The sequence below is a fragment of the Scatophagus argus genome, chromosome 16, assembly GCF_020382885.2.
Source record: "Scatophagus argus isolate fScaArg1 chromosome 16, fScaArg1.pri, whole genome shotgun sequence".
In the NCBI taxonomy this organism is placed as follows: domain Eukaryota; kingdom Metazoa; phylum Chordata; class Actinopteri; family Scatophagidae; genus Scatophagus; species Scatophagus argus.
This window is the reverse complement of record NC_058508.1, coordinates 19,759,592-19,773,538: the sequence shown is the minus strand read 5'-3', so window position 1 is coordinate 19,773,538 and position 13,947 is coordinate 19,759,592. Positions and strand designations below refer to the sequence as shown.

Below are 13,947 nucleotides of genomic sequence, written 5' to 3'. Positions count from 1 at the left end.
ATAGCAGGCATAATAAACTGTATCATTTAGTAAGATGTTTACCGAAAATAACGATGGTAGAGATGCAGTAGAGACTTGACTAGAAAGTTCTCAACTGTATTTAAAGTGCATTTAAAATTTTTATATCTAAACACGTCATAGAGTACATTATCAGCAAAATGTAATTGAAGTATCTAAAGTAAAAATATTTAATAGGTAAGAAAATGGCCCCTGTCATTGTTTTATGATGCATGTTATTATAGGATTATATTTAAACCTACACACGCACCAATATGTATGCAGCATTTCAATTTTGTAACTGGACAAGGAGCTCATAATGATTTAAATTTTACTTACTTTTAAGCTGATAATAAGTATGTTAGTTCTCATACAAAGATTTTACGTGATGTAAATAATTTTGGATCAGGATTAGGATGATGCAGTTGATTGAGCCTCAAGAATAAATACAAATCCACTCACATACAGGTCAAATTGTTTGATTTATGGAGGTAAATAATACATCATGTGTTAGCTCTCCACATTACCAGAGATGGACACTATTATCCTGTGAAATTTAAATATAATTTTATTCAGTAGCCTTGCATTAAGCCCCATTGAGAAGCTGCAATGCTCTTTTTTTGATCGTGTTCATTTAACTCTGACACCACATCTATGGTCTTGTATCAAGGGAGTGCATTACCATTTGAGACAGTGTGACAAAGCAAAACATCAAAAGATCACTCAAGCGATATCAAAGGTTTGATCGTACCCAGACATATCTGGACAGACATGGTCTTTGTATCCATTTTAGCTTGTCAACCACACTGATGTAACTAAATCCAGTTCAGGCTGCTGACGCCACCTAAAAGTTAAATTTAGCCTCACTCGTTCTGCTCCCCGTTATTTGCCCTCACTCTTTTAACTGCTGCTACAAAAGGCGTGTGTGAATCAGCTTCTATGTCGCACACAACCCCACCGCGTCCGTGGTCGGTCTCCATTAATATCCTTGTAAATAAAATCGATGGCTTTAGATTTACCATTAAAAACAAACACCAGAAACATTTTCCAACAGACTCCAGTGCACTTTATTACATTTGCTCAGATATTCGTTAGAAACAGCCTGCAAACAAAACAGAAAAAACAATGTTGTAGCAGATATAAATTAAGATTTCCTTGAATGTATTATATTAATGCCGATTTCCAATGTAAGCACAGCAATGCTTTCATTCATTTTAAAATGTGCCTCAGTGCCACAAAATCGTGTTTCTTCCCAGCAGATTAAGTTTAAAAAGCTCATCGAGCTGCACGGATTTCAAACAGAGCTTTGATGAATTTTGAAAAGAAAGTTGGACAGAAAAAAAACAAAACAAAAATTTGACGGTGAAAAAGTCTCTTTCACTTGACAAGGACAGTAAGTTCCCTCTCTGTCATTAAGATTTAGCCACACCAAATGGAGCATGTGGCGACGGAGACGGATGAGCTTGACGCACCCAGAGGCACACGACTGTTTGGAGCCAAAGTGATTGTGAGCCAGAGCTGCAGACGGAGCTGAAGGAAAGTGTCTGAGCTGAGCACTGCTTTCACGTGTGCTTGTACAACCCAGATACTAAGCCAGGACGCTGCATACAACATAGATAAAAATTGAATGTGATCATCTGCTGAGCCTCAATTAAAAAATTTAGTGTTTCATTGATTTTTGTCCACCAGTTTGTGGAACACGTGATGTATAAAGGATATTGATACGCAAGCTCGGGGAAAATTTGTAAAACTGTCATTTGCAAACGACTGCATTCTGTTTTTATAAACGTTTTACATAGCGTCCCAACTTCTTTGGGAATCGGGGTTGTATCGCCATCCTTGTGGAGGTCGTTCACATAGCTTTCACTTTGATCTGCTTCATCTTCATCTGCTTCTTCTCAATCTTCTTCTGCTCACGTCGCTGAGCAGCTTCCTGAAAAAAGAACAAAAGGGAAAATCACAGACATAAAAATGGACAGGGAAAACAGGAACTCTGCAATCATTCGTGTGCTTTCTTGAAAAGAATTACGCAACATTGTGGGACACGTGCTCATTGGCTTTCAAGCTGAAAAGAGAGACAAGACTCCCATGTCTGTGAGATAATCATGAAGCTAGCTCAGCTGAGCATAAAGACTGGATGCAGCTACCCTGGCTCGATCCAGGGTTAACATCTGTAAAATGGTGAATTGTCATTGTCAGGACGTAAAGTGTCCTAGGTAGTGTGTAGATTTGTGTACATTATGTGACTATTGGACAGAGCCAGTATGTTTTTGTCCTGTTTCAGTCTTTATGCTGGCTCAATCAACATATTTTTCATAAACATGTGAGTGTCATATATTGTCTCGCAGGAAAGCAAATGAGCAGATATGCCAAAATGTCACATTATTCCTTTAAATGCCCCCCCCCCCCAAGGTTTGTGTCTGGCATTTCAGGTTCCAGACCTCCAGTCGACGTTGTCTCTCTGGATCCTCCTCGTTCATGATCCTCTCCTTCTCGGCTCTCTTCTTCTCCTCCCGCCGTGTCTGGGCGGCCTCCTGACGCTGAGCGTGGGTCTGCTTCAGGAAGTTCTCCTCCACACGGGCCCGGTTTCTGTCAGCTTTCTGTTTGCCCTAAATACACGAGGAGGATAGAAAGGACTTGTTGTTACACTTTAAAACCTGATTTAAAAGGGGCGCAAAGCACAGAAAACACCAAAGCACCAGAATCACGCTCACCTCTCGGTTGAGGCGGAGTTTCTTTACTTTATCGATGCTGTAGATCACCATGTTCATGAGAGGGAGCAGAGTGTCCATGTCTTTGGGAGACGTGTTGCCCATGCCAGGCACTACAAGCACACAATCAAACAAATGAAACACATTAGAAAAATAAAATTACGGGGTCATAAGGCAGGGTGAAGATTTTCTTCGGTGAGTAGTAGTCAAAATGTTCACCATTAAATGTAAACAGCAGCGTCTTCTTAGTCTCAGGCAGCTTTAAGGGCTGACCCTCCCTGAAAAACAACACCAGAGGTTTTAGAACCACATCAGAAACCAAGAAAACTTCACCTAACCTGCATGTAAAGGATTAAGGAAACACTTACTCTTGCATAACTTTTGGACCAGAAAATTGGTCCGAGAAATGGATGGACTCGATCTTGTCAGCGTGGTTGGTGACATAATGCACCATCTACAAACACCCAAAACAGATGCAGACACATGAGAGCGCTGACAGAGGAAGATGTCAAATCGAGAAACCCTGGCTGGTATTCTGAGAGTCTGCAGTGATTACACTTTATGAGAGAGAGATAAGCTTAACAAGCCATTACCTTGTTGTCCATCACCCCATCTGAGACCTCGCCCATCTCACTTAGAATAGCCAGGGAGTCTGGGAGCCCATACTTGGCCCCAGACTTAGGCTTGTCACCGCAGAACTCACTCTATGGGGAAAACAAAATGGGTAACATAGTGACAACACTGACTACAAATAAGTCAATCCATTTGAGTAGTAACATCAGTACTCTATGATAACAATAACTTAAGACTGTGTGGTGCAGACAAGTTATGGAGGATCTTTACCAAGTCCTGCATCTCCTTCTGAAGTCTGGCCATGGCCTTCTTGGTGCCAACAGCAAAGACAAAAGTGTCCATGTCCTCGTCATTAAGGGTCACTTTGATTTGCTACAAGCAGACAAAAGCTGTTGGTAAGGTTGTGACTGCAAAACTACTTTTAAAAAGCTCAGTCTGGCGTGTCTGTGTTGTGTGTCCCACTTCACAGACTCCACACTGACTCTTTTTAATTGCTACTTCACTGAAACATACCACTTGATCACAGGCGGGCCTCATCATCCTTGCCAGAACGTTGAGCAGGTCCTGCCTCTTCAGAAACTGGAACAGACCGCAAGGAAATTTACACGACTGTATACTAAATACAACGCAACAATAACTCACACATAAAACATGTAGCCGGCACCTTCAGCTGGATCAGCATGCCCTCACAGCACACCCGGCCGGAGCACCACAGGTTGTAGATGTGCTCATTTTCCTGATTCAGCTTCCCAGTGCTCACCGCTTCTTTACTGGTGCCGTCATCACCTTCAAATATGAATTATTTACAATTATTTACAAGATGTGCTGTAAGTCGACTGGCCAAAACACAGAGAAACCACAAGCACACACAGCAGTACTTTTATTAAAACACACTGCCTACTTGCATACTGGAAGAACTCACCCACTAGTGCAAAGTTGCTCTCTAGAAGTTCTCTGTGCGAGCTGAACCAGGCCTGAGCGAGGCGACTGTTCTTGTTCTTGCCGATGATGTAGTTCATGATGTAGGCCAACAGGCCAGTCACCATCAGGATCTCCATGTAGTAACTCTCCCAGCTGTTCTGCAGATGTGCAGGAACCTGGAGAGAAACGGCAAGCAGTCGTTTAAAAAAAGTCAGTCATTTTTGATATAATCAGAATGACCAGCATGAGGTTGTATGCCTTTGCATCCCTTTCAGACTCTGAAGGATTTATCTGAAGAAGTTATCACTGTGTTGACTTCCAGTGAATAATTTCCCATGAGGAACCTGCTGTCTTCACTCAGAGACTATTTTTACAGACGAGTACAGAGGACCAATAGAGCCCTTCACACTGATTCATTGTATGTATGTATTTACATGCTTGGCCAATAAAACTGATTCTGACAGAACAATAAATTCTAATCAGTTCATCCTTGAATCCAAGTGGATGTTTGTTCCAAATATGAAGAAATTTCCTCAAGGTGTCCCTGAGATATCACGTTCATAAGAGCTGATGCGGATGAACAGGCAACAAGAAACATAACTACTTTGATGTGGATGCTTCAGCGGTGGAGGAATCAGCCTGTAATGACGACACGGTTTCTAAATGACCTCAAACGCAGACTGCACAACTGCACTGTTAATTGATTAGTTGTCATCTATCAGTCACCAACTATTTTGATCATTAATTAATCTTCACTCTTCCATGACAGTAAACTTTACATCTTCGGGTTGCGGAGAAACAAGACAGATATCATCTCGGGCTTTGGGAAACACTGAGCAACAGTTTTTACCATTTTCTGACATTTTATAGATCAAAAAAGTAATTGATTAAATGAGAAAATAACAGACAGATTAATCGGCAATGAAAATAATCTGCAGCCCTACTAGTTTGGCAGCTCTCTAATACCATTTCTTGTTACTTGTTGGCCAACATTTACATTGATACCAATTCCTCAACATTCTAGTAACGGCAGACATAATGCCGGATCAATTTATCTTTCTACCTCTAACAGGCATCAGTGTGAATGAGACAAATGCTAATTTAAGCCGGAAGCAATCGGTTTCCAACGGCTACAATATCAGGAACGCCATTGTTGAGCTTCCATGACAACAGTTTATGTAAATTGCCTGCGTTGTAGTTAGCAAACAACATTCAACAGCTGCTACAACACAATGGAGTACTCTGCATCTCTACAGCTTTGAATTGTCCAACGGCTACAAAAACACATTTTCATTACAAAGACAACACACGTAGCACTGTGCAGAATGCCCCAACATAAACGCATTTACAATAAGTTTTCCTTCTGCAAGCAGACAATCGAAGGCGGTATGTGAGAAGATTTTAGCAATTAGCCCGGCTTACTGTGTGGATTATGAGGGGGTCCTTCATGGAGTGGCTAGGCTTCTCCATGTCTCCAATCCCCTCAAACTCCTCCTGGTCATATTTGCTGTACATGTCTTGATCCTAGGGAAACATGAAGTTGAATCTTCTTTGCTCCAGAGTCTGTATAAATTACTAGACTGCCATAAATAATCAGTAAACAGTAACACACTGCAATGTACCTGCGTCTCCGAGTCCTCAAAACCGTCCTGGCCATCCTCCAGTTCCACTGTGGCCTCGTCTTCATCTTCATCCTCTTCAGGCTGCGAGGACTGAGAGACACGAGGTGGAGGGACAGTTTCTGCCTCAGCTGCTGGATCGTCGTTCATGTCCTCAAACTCAGCAAAGTCATTGTCATCAAAGTCTGCTAGGTCCTCGCCATCATCAAAATCGTCATTGTAGCGTCCCCTGGAGACAGGAAAGGCCAGGAGGAGCAGCAGTGCTGGTATCAGGAGGAGATACGCACTTCTCATGGTGGGACCTGTGACAAAGCGCAAAGGCAGAGCGAAAGGGAGTTGATGCAACAGAGAGGAACATGTGTAAATAAAGGTGGTTTGAGACATGACTGAAAAACAAGCTTAACAAGCCTGAAATAAGTATGAGACAACAGGAAGGAAAAATCTCACACAGACCAGTAAAATCACAACATCAGATCAGTGCTACATGTTAGCACTTGAGCATCAGCCGTCTTTAAATAAGGCCTGAGGGTTGCTTTAATATTATAATAATAATAATAAGTATACTGTAAGGCCAAAAGGTGTGGCAACAGTGTCAACCTACTACAGGTTATCACTTCATATATTTTTTATTCTGGTTGTTTTGTATCTTTATATAGTGTTGTTTTTATATTTATAGCATTAGTATTGTAGGTTTTTGGGCTTATACCGGGGCCAGGGAAATTAATTTCGTTCCACCTCATGTTTCTACATGTGTGAAATGACAATGAAGCTCCTTGAATCCTTCAGACCACCAACAATACAATATGTAAATACCTAACACATTCGCCCAAACTGAAGAAAGAAAACCAATTTATGAGTATCTATTTTTATAAGTAGTTTTTCATCTCACCTTTGTACATTTGTTTGGCATGTGAATGTACCGAGCTGCTGTGACAACCTAATGTCCATTCGGGATTAATAAAGTCATTTATTTATCTATTGTAGTAAGTCAGTCCCCTGCTCACACAGTGGATATTCACGTGACAAATCCCAAAGAGAAAAAAAAATCCCTACAGACTGAGATTAACTCGAAAACAATCGCTAAGATTATATGCCACTATTGCGAAACCTTGTTTGTGCTATCAGTGCTGTCACTTTGTCAGAGCGAATTAATGAATAAAGCTACAAACTTACCAGGATAAAACATTTCATTACACAGTGGGGCAATGCTTGGATAATGGCAAAACTCTGACCAAAAAGCTTTGGCTAGCACCTCCAACTTTAGCCAGCGTCCCAACGTTTGACACACGCTTGCTAACAGGATAAAATGACAAGCTACACCTGGCTTTGTGTCGTGGCAGTCAACTCAAAACTAACACTGTGTACTTATCTAACTACATATGTAGGATTAAACCACAAGCCGCTACCATGTCGCCGTTCAAGACCCAACCCCCAGCGCTCACTCTCTCACTTTATCATTAGCGGTTAGCAAATCTGACGTTAGCATGCTAACGGTGGCTAACTAGCGTGCTACTCAGTAACCAACAACAAACCTAGTCCTGAAGGGAGAGCAGCATTTTTTTCCGGAAAAACACAACTAAATAAAATTGTTCATGAAAACAAACCCTGTGAACAAAACCAAAAAAGAGCTTACCTGGATACTTTCTGTGACACTAAATGTAACACTGGCTGAGCACAAGTAGTCTCAACTGTCCTTGTAATGATATTACACCCGAAGCAACAAACTACTCGACACAGGACCGACCTTTCAAAGCAAAAGTATCGCGGCAGGATGTTTCAGTGACTCCCTTCATCGCCACCTATGCCTACGTGCTTCTGATTCATTTGAAAGATTTATTTTGAAGGGTTTTACCGGACGTCTCTGTATGTTAGCTATGTTATGTCTGCCTTGATGTTAGTGAAGTAGATGGGTGGCATTGACTGTATCATGATGGCTCTGCAGTGCACCCACTGGTTACAACACGTAGCTGCAGTACAATCCTGTCAGTTTTGAATGGTGTTTATGCTGTATAACGTACATCTTGTTATTATTATAGTCATATTATTTCATAATACATATATATACGCACATATAGATGCCTTTATAAAACGTATAAAACGTATTTTGCTATCGTTTTTAAATTACATTTATTTATTACATTACATATTACATTCTCTAATAATTTACAATAGACAATTAATTACTTTAGAATCCAAGTGAAAATATTCTTCTTGCAAAAATTAAATAGAGATTAGGTAATGAAAAAGTAAAAGTAAAATGTAACTTTTACGTGCGGTTTCATTGTTCAGTCAGATGTGTTTATAAAATACTGTTATGGTTTAGAATCAAGTATATTCAGGCCCTCTAGTGACCATGATGAGCAACTGCAACGCTTTGCCAAGTAAGACACAATAGCATAATTACATTTCCGCATCAGACTTTCAAAATACAACTTAAACAACGCTGAGCCTTACGTAGTCATCACTGTATTCTGTGCGACAACCGTGAACTCCACTTGCTGCCAGTCATAATGGCATGCTTCAAGTGACAGCAGTTAAAGTAAAACTTTTGTATTTGAAGGTAAGATTTGTTTTTACAGTTTTTATAAACAGAATTAGGCTATAAAAAGTCTGAGGTCATCACAAAACAGCATGAGATTTAGGAGAGACCTAGAAGAAATCTGGCTTCATGAATGTGATGTTTCCTCAAGAGACAGTTATTTCCACCGAATTATCTACTTGCTTACTGTCGGACTGCCCGTTTAACAAAACTGTCCTTGAAAATATATTTTTAATTCATTCTTTATTTTGAAACAAAAAGCCGGAAACCATTTGTATTGTGTCGGACTTAACGGTTCTTTAGGTCGTAACGAGCAATGCGACTCTTTGTTAACCAAAGTGGTGAGAAATCTTGCTGTTAGACACGATTTGTTTAATTAAATGGTCTCTCTCACCGCATCTGCTGACAGTTGCTCCTGCGCGTTAAGTAACTGCTTGCACTTGCTCGCTAGACTACTTATTTCGTAGTTAGCTAACGCTAGCGTGTTAGCTGCTCAGACAACAGCTGCAGTTCGGGAGGATGTCGCTTCACGGAAAAAGAAAAGAAATCTACAAATACGAGGCGCCATGGACGGTGTATGCGATGAACTGGAGCGTCCGTCCAGACAAACGCTTTCGGCTGGCTCTTGGGAGCTTTGTGGAGGAATACAACAACAAGGTGCGTAGTGTGGCAGTTTATCGGCTAACGTAACGCTAACCGTTAGCGAGCTAGTGCTAATGCTACTTGTTCTGAATACCATCAAGGCACACGATCACAGTCTCTGGTTTTGTGTTATTCCCTAATAACAGCAAAGTACCAAACGCCCCTGTGCAAATATTCGACAGAGCTGTCTTTAAATAGTAATAACCCGACACCATATATAGCCGGTGCCGTTTCTGACCTCCGCTGCCCTGTGAACACTGGTTTGACTCGTGCTGAAATAACAGATAATGTGTTTGTTCCCACCCAGGTTCAGCTGGTGGGTCTGGAGGAGGAGAGCTCAGAATTCGTATGCAGGAACACATTTGATCACCCTTACCCCACCACCAAGATCATGTGGATTCCAGACACTAAGGGGGTGTACCCGGACCTGCTGGCCACCAGCGGGGACTACCTGCGCATTTGGAGGGTAGGATATTCATTACAGGATAAGTCTGCTGATACGTCTGTTTCTGTTATGTTCACCAACTTACAATAATCAAAGCCAACAGTGAATTGATCCTACTTACAGGTCTTGTTTGTGCAGACAAAGCTCATATGTATTAATCCACAGCAGGAAATAGTTCCTATAAAATAAACTATACATTGACAACAGTTGTTAAACATTTACGCCTTAAGTAGGTATCGGTGGATTTAGATTTGAATGCAGTCAAAGTACTGAGAGACAGCCCGACAAATAGTTCATTTTTCCTTGTTTTGCGGTTTATTGATAAAACAATAAATATATCGTATATCGGTAACCTTATTCCTTAACACCTGAACTACAGCAGGCTGTGCCTGTGCTTCAGGAGCTGACACGGAGACGTCTGTATTCCTCAATTATCATCATCCTCATCTGTTGTATAAACACAATCTCATGAGTGCTGTTTGCCAGCTGGCAGCTGTGAAACGTTCACCTCGACGTGAACGTGCCGCTTGTTTGGAGAAGTCTGCTCACTGCCAAACTTCTTTGCTTTTGTCACGCAGGTCAGCGACACAGAAACGCGTCTTGAATGTTTGCTGAATAACAACAAGAACTCCGACTTCTGTGCTCCACTCACCTCGTTTGACTGGAATGAAGTCGATCCCAACCTGCTGGGTAAGAAATGCACTATCGGTCATCAGGAGGCTGCAATGTGGATGCTGTTGCTCTTTGACTTGTATGGTTTCACATGTTGGGTTCTCTCTGCAGGCACTTCCAGCATCGACACCACCTGCACTATCTGGGGGTTGGAGACTGGACAGGTGTTAGGACGGGTTAACCTGGTGTCTGGACATGTGAAGACCCAGCTGATTGCTCATGACAAAGAGGTCTGTGTGTGTCTGCACCGTGCAGCATCACCCTCTGTGGTTGTGGTAAATCTTTGCGTTAGCGTCTTTGTTTGTGCGTCTACAGGTGTATGACATCGCATTCAGCCGCGCAGGAGGCGGAAGAGACATGTTTGCCTCTGTGGGAGCTGATGGATCCGTCCGCATGTTTGACCTCCGGCACCTGGAGCACAGCACCATCATCTATGAAGACCCCCAGCACCACCCGCTGCTCCGCCTCTGCTGGAACAAGCAGGACCCCAACTACTTGGCCACGATGGCCATGGACGGCATGGAGGTCAGTTTGCTGTGGGTTCTTTCAGCCTGTCAGTAGTCTTCCTTGTTTTATGCATATGTATTAAAAATGTTGCTTGGTCGAAACATTCTGGAATTTCTTGGAATTCGCAATATAAAAAACATGAAATGTTGAATTTTGTGGATGTTTCACAGCTGTTTCACATTAATATTTTATGATATAAGAACTTAATAGGAACGGAGTGTCTGTGTATTGGAGCTGAGTGTTTTCTTCCACCTCTGTTAGCTCCCAGTATTAACATTTCTGTGTGACAGGTGGTCATCCTGGACGTACGTGTGCCCTGCACTCCGGTCGCTCGGCTGAACAACCATCGCGCTTGTGTGAACGGCATCGCGTGGGCCCCGCACTCCTCATGTCACATCTGCACTGCAGGTAAACACGCCAACTGAAATCACTCTGAACAGGTCTGAGAAATAATCACAACTTAAGAAACTGGTCAAACAGATGTTTGGAGTCCTTATGAACAGCAGTAAATGTTGTTTAACTCAAATATCGCTGGATATGTGATTCAAGGAAAATGTGACACTTGGCTCTGTGACTCAAATGTAATGTTAGGTTTGTCTGAAACAGCCCAAACCGTATAGGGTGAAAGGACCTCAAGGCTCAGCTTTGTGTGCAGTCAGCTGCATGTCCTTCCATCCCTGCTCCTTCAGTCTGAAACATCCCTCTTAATGTCTTCCCTTCTCAGCGGACGACCACCAGGCTCTGATCTGGGACATCCAGCAGATGCCGCGGGCCATTGAGGATCCCATCCTGGCCTACACCGCTGAAGGGGAGATCAACAACGTGCAGTGGGCCTCCACGCAGCCGGACTGGATCGCCATCTGCTACAACAACTGCCTGGAGATCCTGCGCGTCTAAAGCCACGGACACTCGGGTGGAGAGGAAAAAGGAGCGTTGTTTCAGATTTGGACTTTGGGATTTGTTTTTGTCCTCAGCCCACTGCTTTTAAAGACAAGGATGAGGTCACGAGTGAGCTTCTCTGAACGTGTTCGGAGTTTCACACACCTACTCCACAATAATCTGGTTTACATTTCTCCCATCTCTTTCCTCCATCGTTCTTCTATTAAACGTGTTTATGCTCTTATTTATTTTTGCTCGCAGGGTAGCGTTCAGAGAGGCTTTAGAACTCGGAGCAGCTGTTCATGAAAAACATTTTTATACTTCTCGGTGTGATTTCAGCCACCTCTGAGATTATCATAAAGGGTTTAGATGTCGTGTGTTTCATCTGTTTGGTCCGTAAAGGTTGATGCAGACTACTATAAGCGGCAGAAGACGACCTCTCTGAGGCGTAGGCGTGTGTCATAGCCTTCCCGTGGACTCGGAGGTCAATGCATTACAGTCTTGTTTGCCCCTGTGGTGATTCAAGCAGTGTTTCAAGTATCCTCTTTCCAACAAAACTCAAACTTGTGACCCCTGCAAATTTTATTATTATTATTATTTTTATTTTTTTTGTTTTCAAATTGTAAAATAACCTGAGAGGGATTCTTATTGTCACTGCAGCGCGTCCGTCATCACACGGTGTGTTTTTAGTTCGGCTGGTGATGTACAGCAACACTCAGAACCTACCAGAGCAATGTCGTTCAGCCTTTTTAACTTCCTACTTACTCTCCTCTTCTTTCTTTGTAGAAGATCGTGCTTGGAAAGCTGAGCTGCGTTTCTTTGTTTGTTTGTTTTTTTGTGTTAGAGTGAGTTGTGAAATGGGAGCAGAGTAAAACAACTTTCTGACTGATCTGCCTCTCGTTTTCTTGTTTTTTTTCAGTAATTAAAGGGTCATGTCCTTGTAGCATGCCATTACAAGGCAAAATGTACATACATATAAATATATCAACTTCAGATGTCGGTAAGCCAAGTGTTCATGTTGTAGCTTTTTCATAAAGTTTATTATTGAATTTGCTCTAATAAATTGTATTCCTTCATGTCCTAGGACAAACGTGTCCATGTGTTTATTCAGTTTTATTGATATATTGATATTGATATTTAAGCTCACATGATGGCTGAATCCAAACGTCCAGACTTGTGGACTTTGTGGACATGTTCCTTGGAAGTCTGCAGGTGTTGAATGTGGTCCACGAGGCCTCTGAAGTGGACTTTGTGCAGACTTCACTGACAGGATTACCCATGATTCATTGCAACATCAATCACTTACTAAACATGTTAGTTGAATCCTGTAGGCCAGTAATAATGATCAACCACAGGATGACGGAGGACTTTGCAGAAGTGTAACCCACAGAGACAACCTGTGTGGGTCTGGATTTAGTGGATGAGTCTCCATCAGAGGCCTCCAACCCTTTTAGCGCCACGACATAATGAAGCACAATAATGTGCATAAGAAAAACAACTCACCGTAACACAGAATCGGTGGGACCCCTGAGGTTGTGGGTTTTTCTCCATAAAAGTCGCCTTTCAAAGCAGGCTGCTTGGGCTCCATGAGGCGAAGCTTCACGGCTCCGTCCTGGTCGTTTATTTTATATGCAGCTTCGGTTTTTGCTTGCCGGCACTCTTAAAGTCTTCCGCTGCGTCATCATTGTGTTTCTCCACCTTGTCAAAGAAACTCTCCGGAGGAGTTTGTTTTGTTTTGTTTTACTCATTTTAGCTCGCGTTAGCATGTGGGCTTAAATTACCGGCTTCAAAACAGAAGAAGAAACAAGCGTTTCTTCTTCTGTTTTGACGGGGGGCACGGAAGTGATTCGGAGATGATTAGGCAATTTTTCAAAATAAAACACCCTCCAGGCTTCGAAGATAAATAACACAGTAATTAAATTAAAAAAGTAAGTAGAAGTTGACCATTTTTCCTCTTTCCATGCACGCCAAATGACGCCAAATGATCCGGGACCAGCCCGTGAATCGCTGGTCCTTGCTGAGCACAGGGGGCACCCGGATTTGAACCGGGGACCTCTTGATCTGCAGTCAAATGCTCTACCACTGAGCTATACCCCCTGCATGTGTTACGGTCGGACTTCACAACACACAACAACAATCACGACACATATTTCACTCAAATGTCTTAACAGGATAAAATGATGAGGTGAGGACTTTTTCTGTTCGAAGGGTCAAAGGTCAACCTCTCTGTGACATCACGGTGTTCATTATTCAACAGAAGAACTCAGGAACAGAAGGCCAGATTGTGACCACACGTCACATTTGGTCAGATACTGGAGCGATGCTGATCTTGGAGGTCTAAAATGTTTCTCAGCAGACACGAAAACTGCTTGATGGGTGTGCGGAGGCGTCCATCCGTAAGCTCCGTGGCTCCGCTTCCAGCTTATATAAGTCTGCTGTTGG

The 13,947-nt window shown here is 42.4% G+C and overlaps 1 protein-coding gene and 1 non-coding gene across 6 annotated transcripts; both read right to left on the bottom strand.

The window, feature by feature from the left end:
- Positions 1–1,040: 1,040 nt before the first annotated feature.
- On the bottom strand, positions 1,041–13,143 carry ccdc47 (coiled-coil domain containing 47). 5 transcript variants are annotated; one of them, XM_046415475.1, is made up of 13 exons: positions 13,009–13,143; positions 5,825–6,123; positions 5,625–5,726; positions 4,204–4,378; positions 3,946–4,067; positions 3,795–3,860; positions 3,552–3,653; positions 3,302–3,412; positions 3,077–3,162; positions 2,928–2,986; positions 2,712–2,821; positions 2,439–2,606; positions 1,041–1,930 (listed from the first exon to the last, which is right to left on the bottom strand). In XM_046415475.1, exons 1-13 carry the CDS (start codon positions 13,091–13,093, stop codon positions 1,850–1,852), a joined length of 1,566 nt encoding a protein of 521 aa, XP_046271431.1. In that variant the 5' UTR covers positions 13,094–13,143; the 3' UTR covers positions 1,041–1,849. The 5 variants fall into 5 exon arrangements, with proteins under 5 accessions (XP_046271431.1, XP_046271435.1, XP_046271434.1 ...); XM_046415479.1 differs by lacking the exon at positions 13,009–13,143 and adding an exon at positions 9,279–9,379 and having other exon boundaries at positions 5,825–6,134; XM_046415478.1 differs by lacking the exon at positions 13,009–13,143 and adding an exon at positions 7,455–7,607.
- Positions 13,144–13,530: 387 nt separating this feature from the next.
- On the bottom strand, positions 13,531–13,602 carry trnac-gca. Its single transcript has one exon. It is a non-coding gene; the product is annotated as a tRNA-Cys (tRNA).
- Between the last annotated feature and the right edge of the window lie 345 nt (positions 13,603–13,947).